Source organism: Narcine bancroftii, chromosome 1 (assembly GCF_036971445.1).
Source record: "Narcine bancroftii isolate sNarBan1 chromosome 1, sNarBan1.hap1, whole genome shotgun sequence".
Taxonomy (NCBI): domain Eukaryota; kingdom Metazoa; phylum Chordata; class Chondrichthyes; order Torpediniformes; family Narcinidae; genus Narcine; species Narcine bancroftii.
In genome coordinates, this window is record NC_091469.1 from 269,587,103 (window position 1) to 269,601,774 (window position 14,672).

At 36.0% G+C, this 14,672-nt stretch overlaps 1 protein-coding gene across 2 annotated transcripts in view; it reads right to left on the reverse strand.

The window, feature by feature from the left end:
- Positions 1 to 525: 525 nt before the first annotated feature.
- LOC138743346 (cytosolic 5'-nucleotidase 1A) overlaps positions 526 to 14,672 on the reverse strand; it is a 54,426-nt gene continuing 40,279 nt past the window's right edge. For both annotated transcript variants that reach the window (XM_069898573.1, XM_069898563.1), the window contains exons 5-7: positions 11,633 to 11,755; positions 8,807 to 8,985; positions 526 to 2,573 (exon numbers count right to left, since the gene is read on the reverse strand). In XM_069898573.1, the coding sequence (XP_069754674.1) occupies positions 2,268 to 2,573; positions 8,807 to 8,985; positions 11,633 to 11,755 (608 nt within the window). In that variant the 3' untranslated portion in view covers positions 526 to 2,267. The remainder of the gene's footprint in view (positions 2,574 to 8,806; positions 8,986 to 11,632; positions 11,756 to 14,672) is intronic.

Sequence of the window (14,672 nt, forward strand, 5' to 3'; positions counted from 1 at the left end):
GATGGAAGTGGCCATGTGAAAATATCATGGATCTGCAGATTTATAGAGATAGAGGGGGTTGTCATGGAGTGACTTAAAAACAAAGATTAGTATTTTAATTTAAAGAATTGTGTCCACATGAATCAGTGAACATGGAAGGAATGCATGTACAACACTTGGTAATGTGCATGATACAAGCAACCCAGATCTGAATTACGGTTTTGCCACCAAATTGTGGGAAGGCAGCCACAAAATAACCTCATGAATAGTCACTTCTAAAAGGGGGCAATCGAGGGCAGGAACAAGATTTTCAACAGATGACTGGAGGTAGACGAGGTAATAAAAATGGAAAAGTAAGCAGTTTGAATGCAAAGGAAAATGGGTTTATTGTTTAGCAAGAACAAGCCATCAATCTTGCTCCATCTCACCTGAGCAGTTGATTTCCATTGCGAGTTGAAATATTTAACTCATTTATACGTATGCAGTACATACTTCACATCATCATGACATGAAGACAACTGCAGTATGAACGAGAACTGAACAGCATTTTGTACAAATTTCTGAGTTTATTTTTTAGGCAAATCTCATGTAAAATTTCATTCTTTGAGTAGTACAGAATAACTGGTTGTGTGGAACATGCATAATACCAGTTACACGGAATTATTATGAATTGAAAAATAACTGAATTGTTCTAAAAATCTAAAGGAAGCCACTTGATATCAGGCCTTTTCCTGCCATTTTTTCCCCACATGTAAAATTGCAAATACTATCTTTATAAATAAGGATTATCTTCTACCTACTGCAGAGATTATAATGTGCCATGATACTGAACAGTATTGTACAATTTGACTGAATTGATTCTTAATTAAAATTACGTGTAAAACTATATCATTGAGAAGTCTGGGTCTTAAACTTTATATTACCAGATTTATGTTTTAGTTGTGGACAAGATAAGGACATTTTACTTGGCAGTGTCCTTTTTGGCTTGATGTTTTTATTATAATGAAGAACAGGGATCAAATTACCTCAGGACCCAATGCTATTTTTATTAGGCAACATGAAAGGCGTTACACTTAAATTAAAAATGTATCAAATAAAGTTTGTAAAAATCGCCTTAGCAGTATCTAGGAAATGTATTGGAAATCAGATACAGACTTAGGAATGGATAGATGGAATGCAGAAATTCATAGTTGTATACCACTTGAGAATATTATTTAGTTTAAGGAATAGATACCATATATTTTGGGAAATATGGCACCTATATTTACTGAGTATTGGAATGAATGTTTAATCATTTCTCTGGTAGCCTCAATCCTTCATTGGATGGTAAATATGATATCTGGAAAAGGTCTCTTGACAATCTCCGGTCTTTCTTCTTAAATCTTGTAACTTTTTCACTTTTTTTGTGGTTTTGGGGGGAGGGATAATATATATATATAGATATAACAATATAAAAAAAATAAATTATATATATATATTTATTAGATGTTGGTGAAACAGGACGATTCTGGAAGAGAATGCCAACCAAAACATTTTTCTAGCTAAACATGAAGCATCTCAACCAGGATACAAAGCTTTAAAAGATCAATTTACCCTTTTATTAGGGGACAATACAGAAGGGGACTTAAAACTTAAGCTTATGCTAGTGTACTATGAATCCCCATGTTTTAAAAGGAATGAACAGTCAAATTCTACCAGTTATTTGGCACGCTAATAATATGGAGAGAAGCATGGAAGTCCGCAGAAATTTAGAAAAAAGCGATCGCTAGTTATAGGAAATTGTATAATGAGAGAGAAATTGTATAATGAGCAGTCAACTTTGGAAAAATATTTTTCTAATAAATAGTTATGATGTAATTATGAAATGATAATATCATAATTATTTTATTAACTGACAGTTTTGGCATTATATGCAGCTAAAAGTTGTTTTTAAAAACATTTTTATGTCTTGATGGACTATCTAAAGGACAGAGATTCATTGTAATTATTCCCATTGATTCTATTAATCGCTCAACGCAAATTTGTCCTAAATGAGTAAACATTGGGATGAATTAATCGTGTACAGTGGGGTTTGCCTCTACACTAGGGAAAAATTTCTACCAGGCATTCCTGTTCAATCAGCAGTGGTGAGCAAGCCATGCACATGCAGCTAACAGTTTTAATAAATGAAAAATCAAATCTGCTTGTGTATCATATGCCTATAAATTGGCAAGAGACTACCATCAGGAGAGAATAATTCTAAAATACCATGCCATAAACCTGTCATGTAGGGGAGCCACCACCTCATACTAATTACACCCAGCTAGTACAAGGCCAGCTGGAATTCCAAAATCACGGGCTCCATTAATGTTACGCAAATTATCATCAAAGAAAATGTGAGGCTGGATTTGAGATAAAATTGGACCTTTTGGTGCTCCTGCCATGAAGAAAGCTTCATCTATCTCGAGTCCCCATTCGCGCAGTGTTTTAATAGCCCGTACGCCCAATTCATTGCCACTTCTTGCTGTCACCAAGTATGTACAGATCGGGTCATCTTCTGGGCTAAACTTCTTTTTCATCTCTCCAAGAATCATGGCAAATTCCTTGAATGGACCCTGTCAACAGAAATTTTAAATGACCAGTGGGCAAACACCTCTTAAGACATATGCATTGGGGATTTATTCAAGAGGCAAATGAATAGAAACAGGCTCATACTTAATGTGGAGAGCCACTTTATTTTCGTATATCTTCACTTCCTGAAATGTGACTTAATCTTGTGTATCGCTCTCAAGATATATTCGCAGGCTGTTTGACTGCAGAAGAAGGGTGATTGCATTATATATCAAAATCTATACATAATTATTTTGTGTGGTCTCCAGACAATATTCAGGAACTTGGTTTGATGTTTCCAATCTTCCCAAAAATAGGAATTGTCCCTTAAATCAATCCAGCCAAGATCTGCTTGGAAGCATGGTGATCAAATGAGCCAATGACGTGTTAACTGACTATGCACAAATTGTATTGGACAATGAAAATTTGCTTCCTGAACACTTTTGGGTGTATGTCATAGATTTTAGGCTGCTGATCACAAAAATCACCATAACATTCTCGCATCACGTACTATTTTTAGATACAATCTATTTTTGTGATTTCCTGTCATATTTTAAGTCTACTTAAAGCATACAAAGCACAAGTGCTGCATGTTGCTGAAAATTTATTTTTTTTGCATTCGCACTTGGACTTCTTCCCTGCTGATCTTGATGCAGTGAGTGACGAACATGATGAAAAGTTTCACCAGGACATTGCAACCATGGAAAAGCAGAATCACTGCAACTGGAATCCATCAATACTGACCAACTATTGTTGTACATTGACACAAGAGTCATCAGATGATGAGTACAAATGGAAATCAGCAGAAAACCTTTTAAGGTCCATTGAACTAATGCAATGTGTCAGCATCATTATGTGATTAAACATGCTAAATTCAATAAGTTAATTTAATGTTTCCCCAACTTCATATGTGATACAGCAAATCTGAAATAATCTTTGAGCTCAACTTGTAGTTGTTGATCATAATCCCCAATTTTTTTTTCAGGAAGTAAACCTTTAGATATGTTATGGTACCCTGTCAAATTTTTTTGGAACATTGGACACTTATGAATATATATGCACCCAATGTAGATGATGAAAAATTTATACAAGAAACATTTCTCAACCTAGCAAATGAATGTGATATTAATAAGTGGGGATTTTAATTTTTGTTTAGATCCAGTTTTAGATAGCAAGATCAATAACAAGTAAAAAGCAGACACATTGCAGTTAATGAATAATTTAAATTTAATAGATGCATTGAGAAGAATACATCTAAGAGAAAAAGACTATTCTTTTTATTCAAATAGACATGATTCTTATTGTAGGATAGATTTATTTTTAAATATCTGCACAACTTCAGGGTAGAATTCAACAAACAGATTATAAGACAAGAATTTTATCTGATCATTCTCTTTTGTTGTTGGCAATAACAATGTTGAACAAAGAAGAATAAGTCTACAGATGGAGATTTAACTATGTTATTAAAAAGAAAATACTTTGGTGATTTTATTAGACAACAAATAAGATCTTTTATGAGACCATCTCTAATTTGGTTAATAATAAATTTATTTTATGGGATGTGATGAAAGCGTACTTAAGAGGTCAAGTAATGTTATACTTCTAAAGTTAAGAAGGATTATATAAAAGAGGTGGATTTGCAAAAACAAAAAAAAACAAGGAGAAATGGAGAGGACATTAATAAGAAACTTCAATACAATACAAACATAAAACAGGGAAAGCAATAATGAGAACTAAAAGATACTATGAATTAGGTGAGAGAGCACACAAGTTTCTTTCATTGTAGCTAAAAACAGAACAAATACTGAGAATTATTTTTGCAACTAAAACTGATCTTAATTTAATAACATAAAATTTCAAACAATTTTATACAAATCTATATCAGTCATAATCTCAAAATGATGATAACAAAAGAGATTTTTTTTGTCACAAATAAATTTACCAAAATTAAATTTGGAAGATCAAAGAGAAATGGGTGCCCCGTTCACCCGAAAAGAGGTGAGGGAAGCACTGAGCTCACTATAAAGTAATGTCTCTGGGAGAAGATAGTTTCCCACCTGAATTTTATAAAGATTTTAAAGATTTATTAATTCCCCCTTTTATGGAGGCACTAGGACAGATGGCGGAAATACATCTTTTATCACACCAATAATATCTGTAATATCAAAAAAAGGACCCTTTTTTAAAGCCATCATCATATAGACTCATTTCATTATTAAATGCAGATTATAAAATAGTAGTAAAGGTATTTGCAAATTGGTGGGCAAAATTTTCACCAAAGTTAATATGGATCAGATTGGATTTGTTAAAAAAAGAAAATCAGCAGATAACATGACTAGATTATTGAGTATAATACATCTACCACAAAAGAGAGGAGACTTAAGTATAGCAGTGGCTTTAGGTGCAGAAAAAGCATATGATAGATTAGAATGGGACTTTTTGTTTTAAGTGCTTGAAAATTTTGGGTTGGGAGAATTATTTGCAAATAGGATTAAAGCTTTATATAATGGGTCAAAAGCTAAGTTTTAATAAATGGGAAGATATCTGCTCCTTTTCATTTAACTAGATCTAGTAGGTAAGGGTGTCCATCATTTCCAGCTTTATTTATTTTAGCAATTGAACCACTTGCAAAACTGATTTGATCTGACCGTGATATTAAAGGTTTTTAAATTAACCGAGAGGAATATAAGATTAATTTATTTGTAGTTGATGCATTAATTTACTTGACAGAACAGGAAGGCTCACTACGCGAATTATATTTAAGATTAAAAGAATATGGGATAGCATCAGGTTATAAAGTAAATTGGGATAAAAGTGAAAGGTGATTATACTTAGTGTCAAAGAGATACCCAATTTAAATGGCTGATAAATGGAATAAAATATTTAGGAATAGGAGAGGATAATAATTTTAATAATTAATTTAAATTAAATTATTCCCTTTTACTTAAGAAAACTGATGAAGATTTGAAAAAATAGATGCAATTGCCAATAACATTATTGGGAAGAATTGACTGTATTAAAATGATTGACTGTATTAAAATGAATACATTTCCTAGAGTGCAATATTTTTTCAAACACTGCCTATTTCCTTACCACAGAATTTTTTTCAGGAATTAAATAAATATAAGGAAATTTCTTTGGAAGGGCAAAATGTCAAGGGTTTTCCTAGGAAAATTAACATGGAAATATGAATTAGGACTTCTACAACTTTGAAATGTTAAAAATTATTATTAGGCAACACAAATGAGATTTCTCTTTTTTCAAAGAGGGAGAGAAACCAGCAGGGTTTAAGATAGATATAGAAAAGATAGGAGAGAAGACACCAGTAGATTTTATGTATAAATGGGAACCTAGATTAATATTCAGTGACAGGGAAACTCCACTATTGAAGCATTTGATTAATATATGGTATAAAATAAAGATTGAAATAGGAACAAGAAACCCCGGATTATCTAAAATGCCTTTGAATCAAAATAGACACCCCATTTACAGTGAATAATCGACTTTTGATTATTTGATTTTCTAAAGGAATTAGAAATGTGGAAGATTGTTATGAAGGAGGATATTTAATGTCATTTGAACAATTAAAAATAAATATAGGATACAAAATGATACAACATTTTGTTATTATGAAATAAAAGCATATCTACAAGATAAACTGGGTCCAAAAATGTTATTACCTAACAGTAGTGAAATAGAAACCTTGATTTGTAATAGATCTATTATGAATTTTTTTCTCAGCCATGTATATATTATTGCAAAAGGGAACTCAAAAGCAGGGAATTCATATATTTAGACAGATTTAAATATTATTATTATGGAGAAAAATTGGCCAGAACTATGTCAAACACAATAAATGTTAGTTATAGATTGGTTCAGTGTAATTTTTTTTTACATCAACTATATATTACCACACAAAAATGAAATAGATTGAAGTCACATCAATGTTTTAGATATAGCCAAGAGATTAGTACTTTTTTTTTAAAAATGCATTCTACATGGTCATGTTCAAAATTGAGACAATTTTGGAGAGAGTTAGGAACTTTATTTGGAGCATGTCGCAGAAGTTAAATTTCCACAGGATCCAATGTTATTTTCACTGGGTAATATTTCAGGGACAAGACCAAAATTGTAACTGAATTTTTATCAATAAAAATTGCATTAGAATTGCAAGAAAATGTATCGTTTTGACATGGAAATCGGATTCTCATTTAGGTTTGGAAAATGGCATGTGGAAATTCATAGCTGTAGTTTTGAAATCGGCAGCGGATGTTATGGCTGGTGTTAAAATAGATTTCTAATGACTTGAATAGATATTACTGAAATTATTGAGAAGATAAAAGTTATTATTAGGCAACATAAATGAGATTTCTCCTTTTTCTCTTTAATCTTGAGAAGATTACATACAACTTAAGAAATAAATATGATACATTTTTTGAAAATTTGGTGCCTATATTTACATATTGTAGGTATAAATTTATAAATGTTTTTTTCTAAACCTCGTGAAACCTCATTAACTCCTTGGAATAAATAAACAAAATTGAAAAAAAAAGGTTAGAATCGATTGAAAGGCAACCAGGTCTGCTTCTTCTTTCTTTCTTTCTTTCTTTCTTTACTAATTGTATTCTTTTTCTTCCTCCTTTCTTTTCTATCCTTATTTGGTGAGGTGGAGGGGGTTGATGGGGTTTTGATTTTCTTTTTGGGGGTTTTAAAAACCTTAATGTATACTGGATTTGATATGATTATATTATTATATTTTAACATGAATGCATATATGGAAAATTTATATAAAATATTCAAAAGATGTAAACCTTTTGAAAAAAATTGTTGTCCAGTGTTTATTTTCTTTCTGTTCACAGATTTCAGGTAGATTAAAGAAGTCTTAAACTAAACATGTCACTTTTAATGAGCAAGAGTATTACAGGCTCTAAGCCAATATTTACCTTCAATTATTTTCCCTCAAGTTGATTCAACTGTTAGTTGTTATTCCTGCATGTAAATCGAATGGTGAGTTCTTCTGAAGATTTTTTTAATATATATAAAAAAACAAAGAAATCAAAAGAAGATGGCAAACAAAAGAAAGCAGGTATTGGAGGACAAAAGCAAAGGACAAATACTTGCTGATTTCATGCAGGAAATGGGGACAGATTAAACAGCTTGTGGATACCAATAGAATACTGGGCCTGATCTGCATGATGAGCTTCCTGTGGCCACACACTTACTGAACGTCGAGGAAATTGAATCTTTTGCTTCAAGAAAGTGATGTAAATACAGCCAATGGCACAATGCACCGTGGGGGGAGTCGAAGCCTGCTCTCACACGGCTTTTCTTGTTGGAAATCATTTATTTTTCTTGCGAAAATATTCCTATCCAGTTGTGTAAGATCTTGCTTATACCTCCATTTGCATCCTAAAATGAGCTAGATGAAAGGAGGTCCAAAGCCACAATGTGACAGCTACATAGATGGAATCCCTGCCCTGTTCTGACGTCAGACTTGTGGTTACAGAAATTGGTAGATTATAATCATGAATCACAGACCTATGGACTATTAGCTGTTAAAATTTAGGGAAGAAAAGTTATCTCCTCCTATCGATTGCTAGCACCTTGACTTCTCTTTATTCTACTCGTCATACTCAGTTCCACGTTCAAGGAGTGGCAGGAAATGTGTACCTGGAAGCAACTAATTTCAGTAATATCCATTCAAGTCATTAGAAATCTATTTTAACACCAGCCATAACATCCGCTGCCGATTTCAAAACCAGATAGTTTTGGAAAGCTCACTTCAAATTCTCCAAATTTGTACATTAGCCTCAAGAAAGGAGTCAACAACCATCCTCTTTAAATAGTACTTATTTTAGGTATTTTGTTGGGAAATGAAAAACGAGAATGATAGAATTGGTTTCAAATGAGGATTGCGTGTCAATTAATCTTCTGCTCACTCTGTACACTGCTCCTCCATCCTGGAAATGTCCCAACGACACATTAGAGATTAGCTATCAGCACAGGACATACCAAGGGCTACAGCTCAAATTATCAACTTCGCTGGGAAAAAAAAAGAGCACTGTGCCATCAATTACCACGAATGTCATTATCAAATCCTTCAATTACCCTATTTGGAAAAGTGCAAATATATTTCCTCATTGTGCCAGATGTTGGGTCAAAGTATAAAATAGTCAAGAACAAAAGCTAAATGCTGCACATTATGTGGTGATTCTTGACTGCATAATATAAACCTTACTTCTCCAATAGGAATGTGCTCCATTTCCTTTTCATATTTGATTACCTCCTCCAGACCCTTCTCTCTGAATATAATATCAGTCTCATCTGAGAACAACACTGAGTCTCCATCAAATGCTACCTTCAGTTGTTCTTTTGGTACATCAAATTCTTGCTGCAGCATTAGTGCTGCAGGAATATCTGTGGAGGAAGAACAACATATTGGTACTTTAATTCTTACATGAAGCTAGTTACTCTCCTACCACAACTACAATTGGATGCAATGATCTTGAATTTGAATAATAAATTTAAAATCAACCACGTTTGGCCTTTATTAGATTAGATTCACCTTTATTGTCATTGTGCCAAGTAAAATACAAAGCCAATGAAATACAATTAGCACCCAGTCAGAAGATAAAAAATAGTGCCTTATACAAATAACTACGTGCAAATAAAAACAAGCGCATTCAGCAAACAATTATAAAAGTACTGACAGTACAATGTGAGGGCAGTACCCCTCAGCGCTGTGATTTAAGGTTCAATAGGGTCACAACCTCAAGAAAAAAGGTCTTCTGGAGCCTGCTGGTTCAAGAGTAAAGGCTCCTATGGCTCCTACTGGATACAAGAGTATAAAGTCCATAGTTAGGGTAAGATGCATCCTTGATGATGCTCTTCGCCCTGTCCAGACAGCATTCCTGATAGATGTTCTCAGTGGTGGGAAATTGCTCTTGCAATGGAGGGAGTGCAGAGGCGATTCACCAGGCTGATACCTGGAATGGCAGGAATGACTTATGAGGAAAGATTGCGCAAATTGGGATTGTACTCGCTGGAGTTTAGAAGATTGAGAGGGGATCTCATAGAGACATATAAAATTCTGGCAGGACTGGACAGAATGGATGCAGATGGGATGTTTCCAATTATGGGAAAATCCAGAACCCGGGGCCATGGCTTGAGGATAATAGGCAAACCATTTAGGACCGAGATAAGGAGGAATTTCTAAACCCAGAGGGTGGTGAATCTGTGGAATTCATTGCCATGGAGGGCAGTAGAGGCAGGTTCATTAAATATATTTAAGAGAGAATTAGATATATTTCTTCAGTATAAGGGTATTAAAGGTTATGGAGAGAAGGCGGGGACGGGGTACTGAACTTTAAGATCAGCCGTGATCTCGTTGAATGGCGGAGCAGGCTCGAAGGGTCGAATGACCTACTCCTGCTCCTATCTTCTATGTTTCTATAATCCATTGGACAGTTTTCACCACCTGCTGAAGTGCTTTACGATACGAGACAATTGCATACCACTGAGATGTCATAGATAAGTACGCTCTCAATGGTACAGGAGTAAAAATCCATCAATATCCTGGGACAAAGGTGTACTTTCTTCATTTTCCACAGGAAATAAAGGCGCTGTTGTGCCATTTTGATCATGATGGAGGAGTTCAGGGACCAAGTGAGATCATTGGAAATGTGGATACCAAGGAATTTGAAGCTTGATACATGTCCATAACTCCATTGATGTAAATAGGGACATGAGTGTGGCTTCCAGCTCGCCTGAAGAACACAGTGATCTCCTTGATCTTCAGAGCGTTAAGTGCCAAGTTGTTGTCGGCACACTACGTGGCCACGTGCTGGACCTCGTCCCTATAGGCCTTTGCATCATTCCCTCTGATCAGGCTAACCACCAAGGTGTCATCTGCGAAATTGATTATGGAAGTGACACATCACCTCAGGAGGCTGTTGAGAGAATCATTTGTTTTCCTTCGGATACACATCATTCTTATATGATTGCTATGGCTTTGTCGCAGCATTCTTATTTCAGTCCAAAAGCTACAGGTTTCTCACTTCAAAGACTTACGATCACAGATTTAGTGTGGACACAGGCATAAGTGAAGAAGTGTTGGTCTGTCAGACATCAATTTTCAGTTGAAACATTTGAATCAAGGCTACATTTGCTCTACAAAATGGATGCAAAATATTCCGCAACACTATTTCAAAGAGGAGCATTCCTTCTGTCTCTGCCAATATCTTTCCACCATTAAGTAATACATCAACAGATTATCTAGTCATTACCACAATCAATTGTCAAATTGGCTGCCTCAGTTCTTGCATTACAAGACGAGTGCTTAATTGTTTGGAAAGTGCTGTGAGCTATTTGGAAAGGGATATGAAAGGCAGGTTGATTGCAGAGATGAAAGCATTAGCCTACAAGGAAAAATCAAGTTGCCTGGATTCAGAAGAATGAAAGGGGATCTTAGAGAAAAATATAACATTTGGAAAGGGATAGGCAAGATAAAGGCAAGAAAATAGTTTCCACTGGTAGTTTCGACTTGAACTGGGGACAGTCTTAAGATTCGGGGAAGTAAATACATGATGATGAGAGAAAATGCTGTTCCCAGAAAATAGCAAATCTATGGAATTTTCTGCCCAAGGATGCAGTAGAGGCTACCTCATTAAATATATTCAAGACACAGTTTGATAAATTTTTGCATAGGTATGGAAGTGAGGATTACGGTAAAAAGGCAGGTAGGTGGAGTCCACAGCAAGATCAGCCATGATCTTTTTGAATGGTGGAACAGGCTCAACAGGCCAGATGTCCTCCTGCACCTATTTCTTAGGTTCTAATGTATTTGTCCACCTGGAATAATTTGTATAAACTTCTGCAAACATATCTAAATTAATTGTACAAGCTTTTTGATATTCTATGCAACCCCCTCAAAGATATCCTGCATTCTTCTTTTCAATTATTTCAGCAGATACCTTACTGGCTCCAACCAAATTAAGCTGCAATTTACCAAAGAAACCATTATTTGCCAGAACTACTTACAACCTTTAACAATAAAGATGCTTACTTCTTTTCAGTGCATTACAAGCTGAGGTTTCACATGCTGAAAGGAACAGCTTTACATTCTGAGATTTGAGGTATTTTGAAGGATCTTTTCCATTTAAGAAGCAAAATTTGCTAATGTCCAAACCTAGAAAAAAAACAAAATGCACATTTAAATCTGTAGTCAGGACTAGCAGGAGCTGAACTTTCAGACTGAGATCTTACTAGATCTTTCCAGCCAGTTTGTGTTTTCTCTTTCAACGACTGAAGCAGGTTGTAAATTCAAAACCCATTCAGGGACTGAAATTCAAAATCTAAGCCACTTCCTCACTCACCACCATTTGGGCCCCCAAACAGTCCTTTCAAGTGAAGAAAACACTTCACTTACGAATCTGTAGGGGTAATCTACTGCATCTGGAGCTCCTGATGTAGCCTCCTCTATTTTAGGAGACTGGATGCAGATTGGGATATAGTTCCGTTGAGCATCTTCACTCTGTTCATTGTAGTAGCAGAAACCTCCCAGAGGTCAATCATTTTAATTCCACACACTATTCCCACACTGACATGTTCATCCATGGCCTCATGCATTGCCCAAACCAAGGCTACCTGAAATTGGAGGACCAACACCTAATATTCCAACTGGGCACTCTCCAACCAGATGGCATTAAAATCAACTTCTCCAGCTTCGTTGAACCTTGCCCAAGTCTCTCTCTTTCCCTATTCACATCTCCTTTCCTCTGGTTCCCCATCCCCTTCCCTCTCCATTCAGAAAGCTACTTCCTTCCCTGATCACTTCTCAGATTCTTTCTCTTCTACCTTCCCACCTATATTCCCCTAATGCCTCCTATCTGTTACCCCATACTCCTCCCCCTGCCCCTTCCTCCCTCCTCTCCTCCCTCCAACTTTTTATTTAGGTGCGGCCTGCTTTTTGCTCATACCCTGAATGGCTCAGCCCCGAAACATTTACTTCCTATAGATTCTGTGTGACTTACACTTTTGTGTATCTTCAGATTCCTGCTTAACTCAAAATCCAAGTTGGTATTTTACTATCACTGAAGAAGTGCTGCAGGTAATTATGCAAAAATGCAATGATGCTGAACATAAACATTTTGAATAACAAAGGAATTTGCCCAATTTGCTGTACATTTATTAACATACATAAATAAATCTGACCAATCATTTAACAATGAGGAGTGCAGAAGGGTAGACTGGGAGCACCCCCAGACATACCTAAATTGATAATGTGCCAGCTGAGTGAAGCTGTAACACAGGAAAACCTGCAGGCAAAATAGCCTGTAAAAGACATCTGCAAACCAACACACATCTATCCTATATTTCAAGATAAAAGTCAACTGGTGTACAAGTCGACCACCATTTTTCTGCCTCATTTTAAGGGCTTTATGGTATATCCGGCATACAAGTCGACCCCAATTTTCTGGCTGCCTGAGGTGCCCTGTTGACTGTCATATAAGTTGAACCCCTCCCCAAAGCTCGCGATGCCTCAGATGGGCTGTTGACTGACGTACATGTCGACCCCCATAGATCAATCCGCCGGGAGTTGGCTGGAGGTTATTGCTATCATGGAGAGTCCATTGACACAACACAGCACGCAACAAAAATACGAAGCGAGCTTTAAATTGAAAGTGATAGCAATGGCCAAGAAACCCAACAATTGCACTTCTGCAAGAAAATCTGATGTGCATGAGAAGTTGGAGGAAGAAGGAAGAGACTTTCGGAAACATACCAAAAAGGCAATGTTCTTTGAGGAAAGGAATCACTCGTTGGCCAGAGTTGGAAAATCACATGGCAGAACATAGTCAATGCAAATTAAATAAAATACAGTGGGTCAAGTCACACCCAGTCCTCAGAGATGATTTTGAGGCCACAGTATGCTGGCTCACTCATTTCATGAACAGGAAAAATCTGGTATTATGCCAAAAAACAAAAATTGCACAGAAACTGCCAAAAGGTCTCGATCATAATGTTGTAAGTTGTCACTATTTTTATATATAGAACTGGCAGAGAAACCAGTTTGCATTGGCAAATATAAAAAATATGGATGAAACCCCCATGAATTTGGACACGATAGGCAATAGAACAGTGGAAATGGAGAGGTGTTAAAACTGTGCAGGCCACGAAAGGACAAGGTTTACTATAGTACTATCGTGCATGGCCGACAGGACAAAGTTAAGACCCATGGCAATCATCAAATGCAAAATTAAACTGAAAATGAAATTACCTGCAGGTATTTTTGTACATTTTCATGAAAAAGGATGGATGAATAGATGAAAATGGAGTAAAACTATGGATAGATAATGTGTGGAACAGGTGGCCAGGCAAGTTTTCGCAAAGAACAGTTTGCTGGTCTAGGATATGTTTTGCACCCACTTAACTGAAAACACTAAAAGTAGATTTGCACTAAATAATATTTACATGGTGGTTATCCTGGTAGTTTGACGTCTATGTTGCAACCTCTCGATGTTTGCTTGAACAAGCCTTTCAAAGACCATGTGCACAAGGAATGGAATACATGGAGGTCGAGTACAGAAAAGTCATTTACAAAAGGTGGGGCAATGCATGCTGCATGACTTGAGGTGCTGTGCAACTTCATGCTCAAGGCATAGGACAAAGTTAAAGTAGAGATTGTGATAAAATAATTTTAAAAGTACGGTGTCTCCATATAACCACCTACAGCATAGAACAGGCCAGTTCGGCCTTACTAGTCCATGCCGTAACAAATCCCCACCCTCCTAGTCCCACTGACCAGCACCTGGTCCATACCCCTCCAGTCCTCTCCTCTCCATGTAACTATCCAGTCTATCCTTAAATGTAACCAATGATCCCGCCTCAACCACATCTGCCAGAAGCTCATTCCACATCCCTACCACCCTTTGTGTAAAGAAATTTGCCCTCATGTTCCCCTTATAATTCTCCCCCTTCAACCTTAAACCATGCCCTCTAGTTTGAATCTCCCCCACTCTCAATTGAAAAAGCCTATCCACATTTACTCTGTCTGTCCCTTTTAAAATCTTAAACACCTCTATCAAGTCCCCTCTCAATCTTCT